At 37.4% G+C, this 21,090-nt stretch overlaps 1 protein-coding gene across 1 annotated transcript in view; it reads right to left on the bottom strand.

Moving 5' to 3' along the window:
• Positions 1-21,090, bottom strand: part of Pcl (polycomb protein Pcl) — a 78,219-nt gene that overhangs the window by 3,215 nt on the left and 53,914 nt on the right. Inside the window, exons 7-8 of the mRNA XM_089096934.1 lie at positions 18,754-18,988; positions 6,071-6,255 (exon numbers count right to left, since the gene is read on the bottom strand). Coding sequence (XP_088953060.1) covers positions 6,071-6,255; positions 18,754-18,988 — 420 coding nt within the window. The remainder of the gene's footprint in view (positions 1-6,070; positions 6,256-18,753; positions 18,989-21,090) is intronic.

The following is a 21,090-nucleotide window of genomic DNA, read 5'->3' as shown; positions in this document are numbered from 1 at the left end:
TTCTTTCTCAAATACATAATTTCTAGAACTTTCAACTATGTTGAACAAAATGGCTATCTCTAAACTTTGATTAAATGTGTTTGGGGAAACGGTGGGCGTTCACTTACTCTCCACTTACTTTCGACTATTAAAAAGGGCTCAAGCCCTTTCAATTTCTAATCAAATGAGCCTTTTTTGAAATTTATACAACAACTTTCTATATAAACCTTATATGCCCCCAGGACATTGGAAAACTTAAGCCAAATATCGGATCATCTAGAGAAACAAGGGAATGAAGCTATCTTAATGGGGGACTTCAACATCAATCTTACTCTTCCTCTATCTTCCGGTGCGACAGATCTGCTTAGTATAATGTCTGCCTTGAATATGTACCCCTCGACGACGATTCCAACCCGAGTAACTGCCACTTCCCACTCACTGATTGACAACATTTTTTCGACCCTGCCTCCAACATCAGCCTCAGTTCTGCTATCCGACACTTCAGATCACGTCCCTCTGATTACAAATTTCAACATACAGCATAAATATCCAAAGCCTAATGCTTCTATATAGCAGGGGTTCACTACCTGGAAACTGAATGACGAGAACCTGAAAACTCTTAATCAAAATCTGGAGAGCACATTCTGGGAAAGTGTTATGAATACAGATGATGTTAATTTAGGATTTGAGGAATTTCATAACATTTTCATGAGAATATATACGGATTGCTGTTGTGAAAAGCGTTCTTGGAAGACGGGACGGAAAAATCAACCCATAAGCCCTTGGATTAGTCAAGGACTGCTCCAGTGTATTAACAGGAAAAATAAACTGTGGATGGATTACACAAATGACCCATGCATTGCAACGCTGGAGAAATATGAAAAATATAAAAAATGTCTTCGATTAGTTTTACGTAAAGCTAAAGGAGATTATTTTAGTGGGAAAATAGCTGAAAGTGGCAAAAATTATCGGAAAATATGGAAGGTTGTTAACTCTATACTGCGTCCCTGCAGCCCCCCACCTGAGCTTCCATCTAAATTATCTGTCAATGGGGAGACAGTAACAGGACCAGATAACGTTGCAAATGCATTGGGAACATTTTTTGCAGAAGTGGGCAGAAAAACAGCAGATTCTGTTGGGAATTCCGCGAAGAGTTTTAAAGATTACATTGACCAGGCTTGCACTATGTCAATGGCAATGGCAACTGTATCTCCATATGAAATTCTGCTTATTGTACTGAATCTAAGAGGCAATTCGGCTTCTTGGTTTAACCGAGTACATACCAAACTGTTAAAAGCAGTTGCCCCTTCAATCATAGAGCCCCTTACTTACCTCATAAATTTGTCTCTGCACAAGGGCACTTTCCCAGAACTGCTAAAGAAAGCTAGAATAATTCCACTGCACAAAGGGGGTTCTCGAGTTGACCCGGCTAATTACAGACCTATTTCTATCCTCTCAGTTTTTTCAAATGTTTTTGAAAAACCTATGCAACAGCAGCTACTCCAGTTTCTGGAGAAGAAAGGGTTTCTCAATAATCACTAGTTTTGATTCAGACCAGGGCACTCCACACAGGATTCAATAAGGGCGTTAAGTTTATGAATGAAAAAAGCTTTGGATTCTGGTCTAGTACCTACAGTGTTTCTGTTTGACATCAGGAAATCATTTGATAGCATGTACCATTCAATTCTCCTCGGGAAACTGAAACATACAGGAATAAGAGGTGAAGCTCTGGATTGGTTCAGATCATATCTGAGGGACCGCAGCATTTATTTGGGAGAAGATCCTGGAAAAGATTTTCTTGTTAACTACGGTGCAGCCCAGGGCTTAATATTCGCACGATCACTTTTCTTGATCCATGTTAGCGATCCGCGTCGAGTGCTAAACCCGGCACGAAAATTTCTTTGCTGCTGTAACTTGTGCCAGGATGAAAACTCCCTCCGGTCCGAAGGTGAAGATGATGAGCTCGTGGCCTTTGCCGATGACACCCCGCTTGGTTGCTGTGAAACGGATAAGACAACGCTCATGTCTAAACTGAGGGAGGTTCTGGAGGGGACATATCTCTGGATGGATGCTAACCGACTTGTTATTAATGTTGAGAAATCTTGCGTTCTATTTTTTTCCCGGGTTGGAAGTGTCCATCCGGAGATATGTGGTATCCAGACATCCAGAGGTGTGATTAATCGGCCAGAAAAGCATGTTGCAAAATACCTAGGAATCCTCCTCGATGAGAACCTATCATTCGTGCATCATATTCAAGCAGTAGAGTTGAAGCTATCCCGGAATTTTGGAATAATAAAAAACTGAAAAGCGCTTTGCCGCAGAAAACACTGGTCCTCCTTTACAACGCTCTTATAAAACCCCATTTACAGTATTGTGCAATGATCTGGCAATCAACTTTTAAATCCCACCTGCGAAAACTGAATTCGATTCATCAACGATGCCTGATATTAATTGGAAAAAATGAAGAGTACTTGTCATTAGGGTCCCTGCATCAATTATCATGCTTGACCTTTGTGTTCAAGTTTTTAGCTGGAGAGCTGCCATCTGCGTTTAAAAGATTATTTCGACCTATTTCAGACCAGCCTAATTTGCATACCCGATCATCATCAAACCTGCAAATATCCCTCACCCCAACCGTGCGATCAGATTTCGCTCCTAACGTAGCTTGTGCAAAGATATGGAACCTGATACCAGAAGAGCTGAGAGGTAGGAGCTCCCTCGCATCATTTAAAAAAAGAGTAAAAAATCATTTAATAGCATTACAAATGAATAGTAAAAAAAAGAAAAAAAAGAGAGAAAAAAAAAAAAAAAAAGAGTTAAATGTAAGTAGTAAATTTAAATTACAAATGTATGATTTTTAAATATGACGGGGTCGTTTCCCCTGAGGGTAAGGAACGGGAAGGTAATAGTTTTAGTTATTTGGTAAATGAGGGGTATGGTTGTGTCTGAGATTAGGAGCGGTGACCATTCTGCGTATAATGTTAATTTGTAATGATTTTGGTTCTCGACGTCCAGGAATGGACTGAGTATTTTGATTATGTGTGATTTATTATTTTCATTTGTTAATAAACCCATTGAACAGAACAGAACAGTATAACTTGCAATCCTTGCACTGAGGGCTTTGAGGGGGTTATCATCCTAAAAGATATAATTTCCAGAACTTTCAACTACGTTGAACAAAATGGATATCTAAAAATTTTTATTGGATGTGTTTGGGGAAATGGTGAGCGTGAGAGGGAGGTTGATTGCCCTTTAATCATTTTTAACTATTAAAAGGGACACTAGCCCTTTCAATTTCCAATTGAATTAGCCCTTTTTGAAGTTTCTACAACATCACTTTCTATAAAAAACCTTATATGCCCCCAGGCATAGCTTACACCCTTGCCCTGAGGGCTGTGGGGGGGGGGGGTAGGGGTTGTAATCCTTAAAGACCTAATTTTCAAAACTTTCGACTACGAAAAACTTTCAATTTTGATTGGATGTGTTTGGGGAAAAGGTGGGCGTAAGAGGGGAGTTAGTTCTTTCGACTTTCGAATCACTTTCGACTATTAAAAAGGGCATTAGACCTTTGAATTTCGAATCGAATGAGCCCTTTTTCAAGTTTCTACGACAAAGATTTCAATAAAAACTTATCTACCCCCAGGGCATAACTTATAACCCTTGCCCTGAAGACTCTGGGGGAGTGTCCTGCTCCAAGGTATAATTTCCTGAACTTTAAACTGCGTGGAACAAAATGGCTATCTCAAAATTTTGATCGGATGTGTTTGGGGAAATGGTGGGCATGGAAGGGGTGTTAGTTCCCTTCCAATCACTTTCGACTATTAAAAAGGGCACTAGCCATTTCAATTTCCAATCGAACGAGCCCTTTTTGAAGTTTCTACGACAACGCGTTCTGTAAAAACCTAATATGCCCCAGGGCATAACTTACAGCTCTTGCCCTCAGGGCTATGGGGGGGGGGGGTTGTCATCCTCAAAGACCTAATTACCAGAACTTGAAACTACGTTGAATAAAATGGCTATATAAAAACTTTGATTGGGTGTGTTCGAGGAAAAGGTGGGCGTGAGAGGGGGGGGTAGTTGTCCACCAATCCCTTTTGACTATTAAAAAGAGTACTAGTCCTTTGAATTTCCAATCGAATGAGCCTTTTTTGAAGTTTTTACGACAATACTTTCTATAAAAACCGTTTATACCCCGAGAGCATAACTTACAACCCTTGCCCTGAGAGCTATGGGGGAGTGTCCTCCTCAAAAACATATTTTCTATCTGGAAATCAACTACGCTGAACAAAATTGCTATCTCAAAATTTTGATTGGATGTGTTTCGGGAAATGATGGGCGTGGGAGGGGGGTAGTTGCCCTCCAATCACTTTTGACTATTAAAAAGGACACTAGCCACTCCAATTTCCGATCGAATTAGCCACTTCCGAACTTTCTACGACAACTCCTTCGATACGAAGTGCCCTGGTATGGAAAACAAAAGACAAAAAAATAAATAATACATTGTGCCAACATGTGTCTTTGCTTAGGCAGCGCGATTGCGCTGCCTACAATATCTAATTTTTCGTTAATTATCATCCTGAGTCCACCAACCCCAGAGTTACCATAAAGGTAGACTGTACCAGCACACCGTTTTACCATTACAGGAGTGCCATGTTAACTTATATACCATTTTATGACGATGTGAAGCATTATAAACTACAAGTCAACCATTTAGGATCTAGTGTCGCCATTTAGTGTCTTTTTTAAAAGAAACAAAAGGTGGGATGTAAGGAATAACGTTCATTGGGAAAATAATCTAAATGGAGGTGTTTCGTCTTTCAAAGTTGTTCTTCAAATATTCGGTGCGGTGTTCCTCTTCTTTTAGGCAGTCCGACCGTGCCACATTTTTACATACTGGCGACGTTGACTTGGCAAACGGCAGAACCACTAGAGATAGCTTGTCAGAGGAAGGTGGTGGATGAACTAGTAGAAATCAACCACCAACACCACTGAGACACTTTAAAATTTTTTTGCCAGTATTGTTCATTTTTCTGCCACTACGTCGCAAAAAAATAAAACTTCCTCACAATAAAGTAAAATTTTTTAGTTTTACTATTTAAACTTGAACATTTAATGAGAACCTGAACCTATCATTAAAGTTATATTGTGATGAGCGAAGGAGATATTAGGGTAAAGTAAAGCTGGGTAAAACATTTCTTTCCTTTGTCATCGATTGATGAAATTAAAACTATCTATTAAATGAAAAGGATCGGATAGACTACGCCTTTCTCTCCTTTATTATTCATCACTTCCTGTTTAACTCATATTAGTACAGTCTTGCCTTGATTCATGTATGACATTTAGAGTAGACGACGTTTTCCTCTTCTTTATTTGCCTTCTTATATTTCGCCTTGTCTTGACTCACGCATGACATTTAGAGTAGACAACGTTTTCCTATTCTTAATTTCCCGTCTTATTACTACTAAACCATATCTTGTAAATGCACTCCTATTTAACAGCCTGCCTATGCAGTCTCAAGCCTATTACCTTGACTGATTATTTATCCATGCTCACAAGTATTGTTCTACATTGGGAATGGCAACCCATAATAAATAGCATAGCTAGAAAGAGGCTATTCAGCCCAAAAGTAAAAAACAAAGCAAGTCAACACCCCTTCATTTATCAAAGCACGGGTATAATCTGGCTCCCGATGAGATTTTTGGTGGTTGTGATTAATTTTAAATTTGTCAATTATAAAGCTATAATCGTGTACATATTGTCCCATTCTAGTTGTGTCACTTTAGATATGAAAATCATGCAGCAAATTGCGCAACTAATGCATATCTAAGAGTATAAGTTAACTTGTTATTTTCAGTGTCCTTTTCGTACCATTTGGGTTTTGGGACATCAGATTCCAAAGCAAAGTTCTTAATTAAAGAAATACGCTTATGCTGGCAAAATTTTTTGTTTTGGATCACTTACAAGGTGATTCATGTTGAAAGAAGATGCAAGTTTTAATAATAATGCCAGCTGCCCTCCCCTCATATCTTAAAATAGTAAGTGCCCTCTCATGCCAAGTGTTGTAATCATTAACGTATATTAAAAAAATTACCGTGGTATGAGCTCTAACAACAGTTGTGCTAACACTGGTATCTTCAGGATGGTTTTCAACAAGAACAGAGCCCAAAATCAATGCAGATCTTCTACGTAATACGCGTTCATTTGCTCCTATCACTCCACACCTTTCTTCTGAGCTTTTATTTGCACATGATCTGAGACTAGATAATGTAGAAGTACCTATAATATACAAAGAAAAAAGTGTGTCAGAGTGGCCAGATGGTACGCATTTGCGCCATTCTGGCGGTTTTTTTTAATGGTTGCGCATTAAATTTTCCGAATCAGCGCATTTTCACTTATAGGCTGCGCAGTCTAGGACCAAGCAACTGGCAACACTGTTGTATGTATCAGTATCTTCGCAAAACTATAAGACAGGTCAGCACTTTTGGAGATTATTTTGTCCTACGAAAGATATTTTTTCTGAGACTGAAATTAGAAACACCACAATTAAACAATTGTTTATCAAGCCACTGATGGCTTTTTGATAAGGGAAAAATACTATAGGATATAACTAATTTGATTCAGAAACTGCACAGCGTATGAGTTTTCCAAACTAATAGTAGCCGGATTTATTCAACACGGGAACAGTTTACTCAAGTAATCGGAATATAAAATATTTCTTAATTAACACTTGATTGGAACATCTATTTTAATAATGACTTATTTAAGTTCGAGACTTTGACCAAAATTCAGTATTTAGAGTATGGAATTCCTGTAAATACTTTAAATAGAAGTTTAGGATTATTGAATCACATTTGATATGCTGCCTTGGTGGGTAGAAGAACATTATACGTTAACCTTAAACACTTAAAACGACTTAAATTATTTGCCAAGAAAATGTTGGCAAAAAGCCATCTCAGTCTTTGCGCTTGACCTCTGAGCTTCGTGCATTGGCGGAATTCCGTCGACATACCCGTTTCTGTGGATGCTTGAATCCACAGCTTTGACAATATTGCTGAAGAAACTAAATTTCAGCTGGGAGGGGGGGACAAACTGGGGTGTGGGAGGGTAGACTGAAGTCTAGGAGGGGCAGTTACCATAGCAACATAGCAAATTACGCCCCGGGTCTCGTGTTGAGAATAAAACTATCCTAAATACTTTGGAACATTTTGTATTGATAAATTTAGTTGCTGGTTCAAAGTTTCTAAAGAAAAGAGCTTTTAGGTTAAAAAAATCATTATTTTGCAGCTTTATAAAACGCGTTTGAATAGCAGCTTTGAAAAGCTTTTTTTCGGCATATTAAGCATATTTGGCATTTCATTGTAAAAATCAGTAAGCCCTGCCTAGTTTTTTCCTGTTTAAGCAGATGAAACTACTGATACTTTGAACTTAAGAGTTCAGTGTTTATTCATTTGAGAACCAATCGTAAAAAAAAAAAAAAAAAAAAAAAAAAAAAAAAAAATCAAAGTTTCAAGAGATTACAGAGTCAGTACCTATTTCCAAAGATAGTGTATTCTGCAGACGGGAAATTATGCTTAAAAACTTGCTTCCATGGCAAAATACAGTCAATAGTATTAAATATTCTTACAAGATTAGAATATCGCAGGACGACGGAGTGAAACGTAAAAGATATTTACGTTTATTTACTGGATTATTTACTTTGATATTTGCTAGATACAACGCAAAAACCTAAAGAAGACAGTTGTCACATTCTTGAGGAACGCTTGATGCAATCCAAAAATGGGAAGAGAACAAGACAAAACCCTCATTCGTGGATTAAAGCATCTAGGCATAGATATAAGTTTGTATAGAGGTCAAGGGCATGATGGTGCTTCAGCTGTGAGTGGAAGATTGAAACAGCCAAACTATTATACCCACCAGCAATCATATTTGAAAGATTTTAAAGTAGGAAGAAGGGAATGCCTCAAAATGTACATTTCTTCTGCTTACGGCAATAAAACAGCCAGAATTTATAGGGACTTTGTTTCACTAAACAAACAATTAAGTTTGATTTTGCCATTGCCAAGAACCTCTAAGAAAGATGCTTTCTGTTCTTAAAAGAATATATAAGAGATCCAACTAATGTGAAGAAATCCTTTATCTTTGAGCAGCAGCGGTAGAAAGTATTAGCAACGGCTGAAAAATTAAACTGTTGAAGGTAATCAAAGAGGTGCGATTATCCAAACATTCACCGATGATTTCAGTTGAATGGTGATTTAAGTTGAAGAATATTACTATCATACTGCTTTTCTTTTATTGTTAGACGTTATAGCCAGCAGCCTATAAAGCTGACATACTCTAGTGCAGATCACATAACATCAGGATATACTCTCCAGCCATAAAGAGGTCTCAAATGGTAAACCCCCCATTCAGAAAAATTGAAGTTTTAAAAAGCTTGGTCAGATTCGGACAGCAGAATCAGAGTTTTAAAACGACATATTTCAGGGCAGACAATTCAAGCTCAAATTCTGTGGAACCGTCTCACAGAATGTAGCTGTACCAAGAAATTTAACACAAGTCGTATCTGCTCAACAATAGCCTTTTCCCCCAATGTCTGTGTTAATATCAAGAATTTTTTCTACCTTCCAATTTCAACTAGCAGGGTTTTTCTGCCTTAAGAAGACTGAGTTATAACTTAAGTTTTCTAATAGAAAATAAGCAAAAGGCATTTGCGAGTCTATCCAAAGAGATTTTTCTTGTGACCCATAGCATGTGATGACTATTCTAGCAAAAAAAAAAGACCCAGGAAGCTAAATTAGCTTTGGTAAAAAGGTAAGACATTTACCCTTAAGGCATTACCCATCGCGAAAGGCGTGATCTTCACATTGTGGGTATTTACATACAAGCATCAGAGCTATGTTCAAATGTATTTTCGAGATTTTTCTTGTGGCCCATAGCATGTGATGACTATTCTAGCAAAAAAAAAAAAAAAAAAAAAAAAAAAAAAAAAAAAAAAAAACAGGAAGCTGAATTAGCTTTTATAAAATAAAAATACCAGACTAAAATCCTACAATTGCACATTTTCTATCATTGTATTTTTTTTTAGCATTTACCATTCTAAAATTTTCTATCATTATACTCCGAGAGCAGGCTTCTGTTGTTTCGTATTTATTTATAGTCTTGACATTTTCAATATACCTTGCAACAAACGGAATAAGTTCAAAGTATTACCAAAGGGGAAAAGACAGCAAATAGAATTTCAGGCATCATTGAAGCTATTCACATTGCTTTACAGTTTTACTGACTTCAAAGTATTGAGCAAGGTCCTGTTCACTCAGTCTCTCGATGAATTTAGGAGTTTTGTTAGCACTATGTATGATCATTCTCTCGCAAATAATTTAAAGACGTCATTTAATCCGCTTTAAAGACGATATCAAAGATTAAGCAAAAGGCGTCCTAAGCTGTTTGAAAGTTTAAAATCAGACTTATAGAACAGAGCTTTGTCCTCGATAGGCTTGGGGCTACAGATTTATTGCGAGGGAATGGTCAATATAACTGAATCTTTTCTATTTTTTAGAATTTGAAGTGATATTTCCTTTTGATTTGGGTTCACTTTATGTTTGGATTGTAATAAAATTTATTTATGCTTGTCTTAGGTTTAAGTACGACTCTCTACTTTTTTTTAAGAACACCTTTTTTTGAAAATGCTGTTTTAAATCAATTTCTGTTTATTTTTAGGTACTGAAATTTTTCACTTTTTCCGTCCAAAAATTAAACTGTTTAATTATAACTTATGCAACGGACAAAATTGGAACCCTCATATGACACTAAAACCTACCTAATTTTTGGTCTCCAATGGGGCTGAGGCCATACTGACCCCCATTCTAAAGAAATCATTGAATATTAACCTATATTAATATATATGTGTATATGTACAATACAAAATATACGTCTTGAAAATAATTCTTATACAAATTTAAGGCCCTTGTAATTGAATAGTCGTTATTGAAGGATTGGGACAGAAACTCTAACCTTAGCATAAGGAATGGAGGGTTAAGAAAAGAAAGCCCCCCTCCCCCCTCGTATATGGAATACTAATTTGATGGTTTAAATGAGTCTTCTGTCATTTTAGTTGCCTCTCTATTTCATCATCAGTAACCTTAAAGTTCTACTGGGGCGTATACAGCTGAGCCTTTTAGGCGAATCGGATTCACCCAATTTGGTGGCTCCGACGTCTCTTCCCTCTAAACAAAAATCACAAGCTCCCATTGCCTCCACCTCTTCTAATACTAATAATTCAGATTTGACCTTGCTCATCAGTACTCCTTCCCCCTTCCCCCAATTTCCCTACTCCTCCCCCCAAATTTGTTTAATCGATGCCCCAAGCCGTTTCTGAGGCAACACAAATTATCTATTTTGATACAGTTAGTAAACAATGTTTCTTTTGGTCTACATCGCTATTTCACTAGGAATAAATTTTTTAGTTCAACGGTGGTTCATAGTACCAAACTGTTTAAACAGATTAGAGTCCAGAGCGTTTAGACTCTTTCCTTCTGACCCCCTCCTCCCTAAAAAATCAAGATTCGAAGCCCACTTACTCCTCTACAATCCCTGCAAGTTTTTACTTAATCCTCAAAGAAATCTCCTGGATATTTAAGACACACCGTTTTGAAGACTTGCTAAAATAAAATGTTTTTAATTACCTCGCTACTTCACCATTAATAGATATCATAGGTTCTAAAGAATCATATAGTGCAAATATTCGAGCAGGATTGGAGAACATTTTAACCCCATTTCCTCCCTAGGGCAAAAATTTCAGGCCCACTTGGCCCCCTACTCTCCATGAAAGTATTAAATACATATCTAATCCCTTTCCATGATCTTAAAAGCAGATAGACTATCATTAATAATCATAACACATAGTTTCCAGGTTTCTCAGGTTAAAATTTAAGGTGCAAATTCCTTTCCCGAAAAATTAACGTAAGCGTCAATTTTATCTGCCCCAACATTCCAAAGATATTGCAAATATGCTATTTTGATGAACTGGCGACATTTTAGCTCGCTGATGAACCTTGAATAGATTAAAAGACGCATAGCGATTTGTTTAACTGCATATCCTACAATACAAAACTTGAATTTCTCGCACCGATCCTCCTTCTCCAAAATTATCTAGAAATTTCAACTCCACCCTTTCAATCTTACTCGAAGTAAAGTAAGATTATTATTCTGATAACCAGGACACATTCAATGTCTTTTTATTTAGGTTTAAACTCTCCCCCAAGTCATAGTTCAACCTTCACTTGTATTCCCTTCAATATTACTGACAATTTCAACATGATACCCAAAGCCCTTCTCAAGATATTAGCGTTACGCTATTTTGATAACTAGACAAAACATAGCGTCATCTAATTTACCTCACCATTTATCCTTGCATAGACAACGCCCATTGAACCTCAAAGTGAAAAAGCTTTTTGGTGGATTAAAGGTAAATTTTTTTTAGCATCTCCCCCCCCCCCCCTAACGATAAATTTTGAAATCTCTTTGCCACACGAGATTTGCTTCCTTCCAAAAAATTACATGAAAGTTTCAACTTCCAGCCTAAAGCCATTCCCGAGATGTTACAGAAATACTATTTCGATGAAAAAGATATTTCGGTGACTGCTGCAGATACCTTATTTTTACAATAGTGTCTCTTGAATCGTTTAACACCAACTCATTCGTCCTCGGAAGTCCCAACTTCATCTCGCAGCCGATTCTCGAAGTATTCCTGATAATTTGGAGACTTGGGTACACACAGCGCTTAAGGTTTACTTAGGTCCGCATATCGTTTCCAGAGTATACCCTAGGGAAACCCTGAGAAGGGTTTAGCTGTTTCGGGCGAGAAGGGTAAGCCCTGAGAGGCTTAGCTGTTTGTCTCTAAAATTTCCTAGCTGATCGGGCGACCGAAACTAAACAACGTCACCCTTTCTTCTAAAAACTATATATGAATATGAGTTTAGTATCTGTTTTAGTATCAGTATGAGTTTAGTATCTGAACTAAAAGGAACTAACTTATGAACCTAATCGGATTATCTTTTGTACTGTACTGTGTTAGATTGTACAATTAACTTGTGGATTTAATTGTGAGGGATTTTTCACTTCACACAAAGTGAGTTATTATTTATCATAGTGAATAATCTAATTCCATAACTGAATATTTACTATTGGTCAAGTAACCTTGAATTAAGACTGATTAACATTTCATGAGTATGTTGTTTATCGTAATAAAAAATTTCGGTAAAATAACATCCCCTACGGTTCCCCTCAATTAATGACATTTCACTGCCAACCGCGAACCGTCGTCCGTCAACAATCCGGTGCTACAACGGTATAGAACCCCCCCCCCAAGTCCACGGTTAAAAACAGTTAGCTACCTATCAAGCATTCAGGCCTTAGCCCCAACGAACTCTACTGAAAGAGGTGAGACGCCTGGCAAATACAGGAAAAAGGATGAAACTCGATTGCCAGTGATAGTGCAACCTCTCTCTTTAAGTGTCCCAGAAACTAATAGTGCAGATTACCATAATTATTATACTGTCTCAATCAAGAAAATCAATGGCCAACCCTTTTCTAAAGATAGAATAACGCACATGAGAAAAGCTGTTTTTCTGATCGCCAAGGTAAATTTTGAACTTGTTTTCAAGCAGGACGAGTCTATTGATATTTACTTTACGTCTTCTCAGGCGGTAGACCATGTCCTGTCAAAATCCAAAGAAATAATCCTTGATGGCTCGAAAATTTTAGCCACAGGAAAAATGTGGAAAAGTTACACAAGTATGTGCTTTATGGTGTTGATACCAGTGTAAAAGTGGAGGAAATACAAAATAAACTAATAGATTCTTTAGGCCTTCTCATAAATCCTTCAACTGCAATAAGGCTAAGTTTAAACAAAGAAGGAGTCCTTCACCCAAGCCGTTCAATCCTCATTTCCTGCAAAGTTGAGCTAAACAGAGAAATATTCTTGTACGGTATGTCCCTTTTTTATAAGATTTATAAGCCTAAGACCCTACAATGCTCTACTTGTCTGGCCCACGGCCACAGCAAAAAACACTGCAAACAGTCCCCTCCGTCTTGCCTTAAGTGTGGGAAAACAGGCCATGCAATTAGTGAATGCCCTGAGTCAGACCCTTTCTGCAGGAATTGAATCCGTAAGGGACGCACAGCCCTCCAAAAACAATCTTGCCCGGCTCACCAAAAGCGAGTCGTAATCCTTAGAACATCGGATAAAATGAACCTACCCTACTCAGTTGTAGCTGCAAGAAACCCTCAGCAAACCACACCCCATAGGCCCAGTAGAAGCCAAGCAACAGTTGTTGTAGAAGATGCAAATACAGTATCATTTCTTAAAGAGGCAAACCATGTTCATACTCAAGGCATTAGTCAGTCCCCCATCCCTTACCGAAGTGTACTTCAACATTCTGCCCCCCAAAAGATTCATCCGAAAGTTGTCAAGAATGGCAAAGACTTGCAACTTATCTCACAGTCAGTCACTTAATTGAGGTTAGTAATGAACCAGGAGAAACCAAAAATATTCTCAACAAGAAAGCTATCACCAAACACCTAGGTGTTGACATCTTGCAAACAGCTATAGCTCAACTATCTTCCATCAAAAAGGACATAGATTCCACATCGAAGCTAGTTAAGCCTGTTGATTCAACTGCTAATCAAATCGGTGCCATTGCCCTAGTCAAAGGCAAGAAATCTAAGAAAAAAACGGCAAACTTGCCATCCCAGTCCAAAATTACCACCAATAATAATTCGTCGGCTGAAGAAGAATTTCAATATTCAAATCAAGCAAATGATGAAACTTCGACCACAATGGATATTTAAATGTATACTATGCAAGATTTTACGTTTCTCACGAAACTATCACTGTGCAACAATGCTGTTTTTAACTATTATGATGACCAAAATAATTTGCGCAACAACCCCTTATCTCGCCCTGATAGCCCCTTAAGCCATATTAACTGTGAATATCTCGACACTTTTGATTTTGTAAAAAATGTAAAACCTAAGCTAATGGAAGAGACCAAACTTAATATAATCTGCTTTAACATCAGAAGCATAAGAGATAAGTGGACTAATTTTAAAGATTTAATTTTAATTAACGGTTACTGCCCTTTCGACGTAATCGGAAAAACGGAGACGTGGCTTTCAGAAATTGATGATACTAATGAATTTTCCCTCCCTGGCTTTCAAGCTATTCATATTGAAAGAAAAGTAGCCAAGTCCACTGGTGGCATTTCTCTTTACATCCGGTCAAGTCTAAAATTCACCAGGCTATTACACTGTGAATCCTTATTCTCGCAACCTATAAATAATAGATGCATTTATTCAATAAATATTGATATAAGTGTTGACGACAATTCTTTTATTTTTTCATTGTTTTATAAACCACCCTCATTTCCGACACCTTTCTTTTGTAACCTTTTTGATGACTTTTCTAGTTTTATTAATTTACCACAAAAGAAGTCAAAAGTTTTTGGGGACTTCTATTGTAATTTACTAAATATTAGCAATAATAATGATTGTGATACCTTCTTTGAAACATTTACCTCAAGTGGTCTTCTTCCAACAATCTTTTTTCCGACTAGAGTTGTTCCTATGAGATTTACCACTACTGTAATTGACAACATTTTTTTATCCACTTCCCTGGGAAACCACCTGTCCTCCAAAGTAATATTCTCTGACCTGTCAGACCACTTTCCAATCTTTCTCTCCCTACCCTTCCAACCAACTACTAAACACCCTAGAACTAATATCCCTACGTCTAATAGAATATATAATATTGTGAATATGAACTGGTTCACGGATCGTTTGAAATCATTTGACTGGTCAAAGGTTTTGGATTGTCAGGATGTTAATTCAGCCACAAATGGTTTTACACAAGGACTGAGTGATCTTATCAGTTCAACCTTTCCAGTCTGTAAATCAAACCGAAAAACTACCTATATACACCCCTGGATGTCCAATTGCCTGATAATCTCTTCATATTGTTAAAATGACCTATATAAGTTAGCTTGCAAAACCAGTAGCGTTATTGACCTAACTAATTATAAAAATTACAAAAACTTATATACCAAACTCATCCATGAAGCAAAAAAAAAAATATTATTATTCAAAAATCACTCACTGCAAAGGGAACTGGCAAAAAATTTGGTCAACAATAAATGAAATTCTTTAAAAAAAAGGAATTCAAGATCTATACCTATTAACCTTAAGGACATCAGTGGCAGATTAATTGACCCAATTTCAGTACTGGATATTTTTATAATTATTGCACCAATTTTCCAAATGCTAACTATTGCTATCCCTCCGAGTCAGTACACCCTAGCAAGAATCCCAGATCCATATTTTTCTCTCCAACTGATAGTAATGAGGTGCTTCAAGTTATCGAATCTCTCTCTAATAGTACACCTGACTTCCTTGGGATAAGTAATAAGCTTCTTAGAACTGTATCTTCCTATGTTTGTGAACCCATTGTGCATATAGCAAACCTGTCTATGATCAATGGAGTCTTCCCAGAAATATTTAAATCAGCAATTGTTATCCCGATTAATAAAAAAGGCGATCCGTCTGAGATAAGTAATTATCGTCCAATCTCACTTCTCCCACCTGTATCCAAAGTGCTCGAGAGAATTATTTCCGACGTCTTTCTTCCTTTTCATGTGGGATTAATCCTTCTGATTCGTTGATTTCTTTTCATCAATATGGCTTCCGTTCCAAATTTTCAACTGCTCATGTACTAATCGACGCCACACAGTTTATCCGTTCCCAACTTGACCCTAAAAATACTGTAAGTGGCTTATGTCTGGATTTTTCTAAGGCCTTGGGCATGGTTGATCATTGTGTTTTACTAAGTAAACTTAAGAACATAGGGATTTTGGGAATTCCTTTCTCCTGGTGTGGCTCCTATATCTCTTGTAGAGTACAGAGTGTGAGTCTGGGCGGCATGACCTTGCATCCCCTACCTGTCCGAAGGGGCGTCCTGCTGGGCTCTGTTCTCGGTCCAATACTGTTTCTCCTTTATATTAATGATTTGGTTACAGGCCTGGGTCCATCAGTGCACCCAGTACTTTTTGCTGACGATACCAACTTTTTCATCACAGGCCCTAATTGACCATCCGTCGTCATCTCCGCTTAAACCATTTTTAATAGAGTACAAGAATGGCCTCTCGTTATGTGTATGATCATTATCAACAATAAAATTCGGGTTGTATTATATCGTATCCCTTACAAAAAAAATTAAGGTCAGCAAGCACTTGACCTAAAATATTCCACCAATCTCCTACCGCAGGTCGAAGTTGCCAAGTTTCTTGATGTCCACATAGACTCCTCCCTATCATTTGCAACTCATGTATCCTGCATCAGAGCCATAATTTTGCGACAGTTAAGTATGATTAATCGTGTGAATAATTTTCTCCCCCCTGATATCCTTGTCACCCTTTATTACTCTTTTATTTACCCATATATCTCATACTGCGGATCTGATTGGGGCAACACTTATCCTTCAGTTACCAATAAATTAAAAACTGCCCGAAAACCGTGCCATCAAAGCAGTTTTTCGGCTGCCCCGACTATATCCCACTCAGGACTTATTCTCCGATTTTGGTATTATTCCTTTTGAACAAATTATTAAAAAATTAAATCTACCCCTTGCATACTCCGCTTACCATAAAAACCTTCCTTCCCAATTATTATCTTATTTTAATTGTAATAATTCTGAAGGCCTCTGTGTCCGTTCATTCAACCGTTCCTTCATTGTCCCCAAGTGTGTCTGTAGATCCGCCCAGCGATCTCCCATTTATAAATCTATTCTTCAATGGAATATAATACCCTCCAGTATCGAGCTATCCCCAAGTTTTTGCACGCCGTAAAACAATGTTACTAAACTTTGATATTATAATTCTCGAAATTTATAATCAATTCGCTTTAATTTACCCGTGTTTTCTCTTTTTTTCTGTTTTTTCTTTTTTTCTCTCTTTTTCATTTTCAATTTTTTGTTGTTATGGTCCTCAACAAGTTCGCTTCCAGGATCCATATTATTATTGGTGTTAAGTTTCATTTTTTTTATTTCAATAAATTGAGAATTGAATTGAATAAAGGGTGAACTAAACAATTCAGGAACATTGCTCCTGTGGCTCGAGGTGGTGTGGACTCTGGGATATACTCGACCGTTTGACGTTTCTGAACAAAATAACTACCCCACAATATTAATTCAAAATCATGAAGGATACAGGGCATCGGAGAGAACATAATGCATTTGAGGGGGGTTGGGGGCCCTGCAATCACTTTCAACACTTAAAAGTAGAACAAGAACCACCCCTTAAATGAGAAGTGTCCACAAAGAAACGTCGTTGGCTAACGTTTTTGGGCCTCATTTTACAGAAAACCTATCTTCTTTTCCATTTTTCATTCTGTATTTGGATCCCCTTATAAGAGGTTTTAGAGGATATAAGTTTCAGCAGACAGGAATTTTTTTTTGCTTTTTCATCCATTTTTGTTGTATTTTTGAAGAATATGGTCCAGATATATAAAAGCATAAGATTTAAGTTTGTTTGATCTTATTTTCGGAAAAGAAAATGTAGGTTTCAGCAGGATTAAGATTCTCATGTTTTTCCATACAGAAACAACCTCAGCTTCAGTGGACTCAATACAACGCCATAAAAGATAGTTCCACATACTTGGGTATTACGTGGAAAAGATATATTATATATTGGGTATCTGGTGAAGCCAGAGTTTTTATTTAAAGTAGTATTCTCCGAGAAATTGATAAATCATGAAGAACTGAGCAGAACAGTAAAAACTAAATGTAAAAAGGCAACTAAACTAGGATAACAGATGAGCTTTAAGTTCATAGCTCGAAAGTAATAAACTGTATTTTTGCCCCGAGAAAAAAAACAACTTAAGCTTAAATTAATTAGCCTAATAAACTTTGAATCTCGTTCAAATTCAGCTCAATTACTTCTACTCGTCCTGCGACTCCTATGTTAATTTTTTCTTTACTTTTAAATTGTACCCTTTTGGGGTTATCCACCCAAAGTTTACTGGAGGAATATTTAACAGTGTGTATCTTTGCAGTTGCATTAAAGGTCATCAATTATGCTAACATAAAAACAAAGAAAGAATAAGCGCTTTTACAATCTCCTGAGAGTTTTAGATATTATCCAATACCTCTTTTTAAATAAGCATCATTTTAGTTCTGTATTTCTTATAACAAGAGGCTACCAAAGTCCTTGGGAAAGACAACAGGTAAAATTTGATCCGAAACAAAAATTTCAAGGAAGTCGTAGACACAGCCAAAAGGAAAAATGAATGATAAACAGAACTAAAATAAAGTTAGATATGATAGAAAAATAATTATTTGAAAAGAATTGCTTCTAGAAATTCCTCGCGGGAATTTATCTCATATATAAATTAATTGTAAGTATCGTAACTATGTCTTAGCACCATCATATCGTCAAAAAAAAAAAAAAAAAAAAAAAAAAAAAAAAAAGCCTGTTGCAGTGTTTAAGTCTTAATGACTACTTTTGAAGACGCTAATCAAGTTTTCAAATATTAATTTGAACAATTTCAGTAATAAAACGTAACAATTTATATTCTTCTTTTTTTCTATTACATTTAAAGTCTGACGCTTAAATGGAAGCAATTTCCGATCGTAACTGTATTTTTGGGTGAAAAATAGTATAGGCATTGGGTTACTAAAATTGAACTGAATAGGGGCTAATAGACTATTTCTATCCTTTCTTTTCTACTCACTTTGAACGTCAACAGAACTAACTACTGAGATGTTAGCATGTTGTTCATTTGTAAACAAGGCGTGTTGAGATCTTCTTTGAGGTTCTTTAGCAGGAGGGAAAGGAGGAGTATCGGCTCGAAGTCCCCAAAGGGTTTGTCCAAGCTTAAATTCAGCACCATTGACAAAAAATATAGGATTGGCGGCAAGTTCAGCTAAGATCATTTGGTCTCTTTCAGATTTAGACAGGTTCACAATCTGAAAAAAAGTAAAAAAATAAAATAAAAATAAGATAAATAAAAAACAAATGGAATCAAAGACACTTCAGTCTTGCCTAGCCCTAAGAACGCAGGTTTATAAGTTCGGTCTTGGAACAATTTTCTTCGAATATACAAACCAAGGGATTTACAATTTTATAAGTTTTGCTAATTTTGATAATTTTTAACCCTTAACTGGTAGGGTGGGGTCTTTTTTACCCGAAGTACCCTTTAGGAGTGTGTTCCTCCTATGCCGTTAGGAGCAAAGCGTTTCTCTCTTGTGTATTCACTAGAAACTTAGTAGTGCTGAAGCATAAAATCAGTCGAGTAGCTGGCACCAAAGGCAAAGGAGGTAAGAGTGGTCTGGGTTAATTTTGACCCCAGACCACCATTAACGTTACAAAAAAAAGTAAAATAAAGATTTTGTTTTTTGAAGAAATAAGATATTTGTTGCTAGTATTACATGTTTCTGGCATTGCCAAGAATGACTTAATTGTTTTTTTGTATATCCTGGTTGGATTTCACTTTTTAATTTCTCTGTTTTGGCCTTTTTCACCTTTTCTTTCCGGATTTCAGTGTCGAAAAGTTATTCATATGGAAAACTTTAACATTTTCTTTTGCCCTTAGAGAAAGAATGGATACCCGAGCTGAGAAACGCCTTACCGAGGAAGATATCATTCAGATACTTGAAGAAGATAACAATTTATCAAGTGGATCCGATACCCAGAACGACGATGACTACAGACCATCGAATGACGATCAGGAAAACCTTGTTCCAGATGAAATTTCATCATCAGAAGAAAGCGCAGAAGACTACTAATGAAGCTACCGCTCCTTCAAGTCAATTCGGAGAACAGCCATCACCAGCTCCAGGTCAGCCAGACCTCGATAATGTGCCTCTTTCTCAGAGAACCAAAAGATGGACCCGCAAGGATGTGCTACTAGGATGTGACAGAACAACAAAGTGGTCAAAACGTGCACCACCCCCGAGCCGAACCAGAGCTATAAACATCGTGAATGAACGAGCTGGCCCCAAAGGACCAGCACGAACAGGTCAACCTTTGCAACCAGAAACTGCTTGGGGTTTTCTTTTCCCTGAAAACATTATTGGTGTAGTGGTGGAGCATATCAAGAGAAAAATGGATCTCTGTCGTGTGTATTTTGCCGCTGATCTACTGGATAAATAGACATTTATGAAGCAAATTGATTAGGTAGAACTTCGGGCATTATTTAGTCTCATAAACATTGCCGGACTTTTCAAGTCAGGAAACGAAGATGCAACTGGCCTGTTTGCCAGCGATGGGACTGGGAGAGATATTTTTCGAGCGACCATGAGCCTGAAAAGGTTCCTCTACATTGAGGCCTGCCTTCGCTTTGACGATCCATCGCCCCATCTAGCGAGAGGAACGCCGCTTGCACCGATGTTCGATATTTACGAACAGTTTGTTCGAAATTGCAGCAAACTTTACTCTCCTTCAGAAATCGCCACTATCTACGAGATGCTTATCTGGTTTAGACATAGATGTAATTTTCCTATGTACATTCCTTCAAAACCCAACAAATACGGCATCAAAGTGCAGTGCCTAGCAGACGTCCGTACTTTCTATCTCTGCGATGCGTTCATTTACTGTGGAAAGGAGACAAAGTTGCTTGGATCCGAGCATCTTTCGGTACCAACTAGGACAGCCCTTACTTTGACGAGGACCATCTCTGGTTCAGTCAGAAATATCACGGCCGACAATTGGTACAGTTCCGTTCAGCTCGTGGATGAGCTTCTAAAACAGAAGGTGACCTATGTAGGGACTGTAAAGAAAAACAAGCATGAAATCCCTGACAGTTTCCTGCCAAACAAAACTCGCCAGGAAGGGAGCTCACTCTTTGGCTTTAAAAGTGATGAAACAGTGGTTTCATGTGTGCCAAAAAAGCAAGGCCGTCATGTTAATATCATCGATGCATCACACTCCTAATGTCGACGAATACACGGGAAAACCGGAAATTATTGAATTTTATAACTCAACAAAGAGTGGAGTTTACAGTTTGGACTAGAAATGCACCAACTATACCACAAGCCGTAGAACACGCCGTTGGCCAATGGCAGTGTTT

This window comes from Artemia sp. Qi Xiang Cuo, chromosome 1 (assembly GCF_049724085.1).
Source record: "Artemia sp. Qi Xiang Cuo chromosome 1, ASM4972408v1, whole genome shotgun sequence".
Taxonomy (NCBI): domain Eukaryota; kingdom Metazoa; phylum Arthropoda; class Branchiopoda; order Anostraca; family Artemiidae; genus Artemia; species Artemia sp. Qi Xiang Cuo.
Note: the sequence above shows the minus strand (reverse complement) of the source record. Positions and strands in the feature narration are given on the sequence as shown.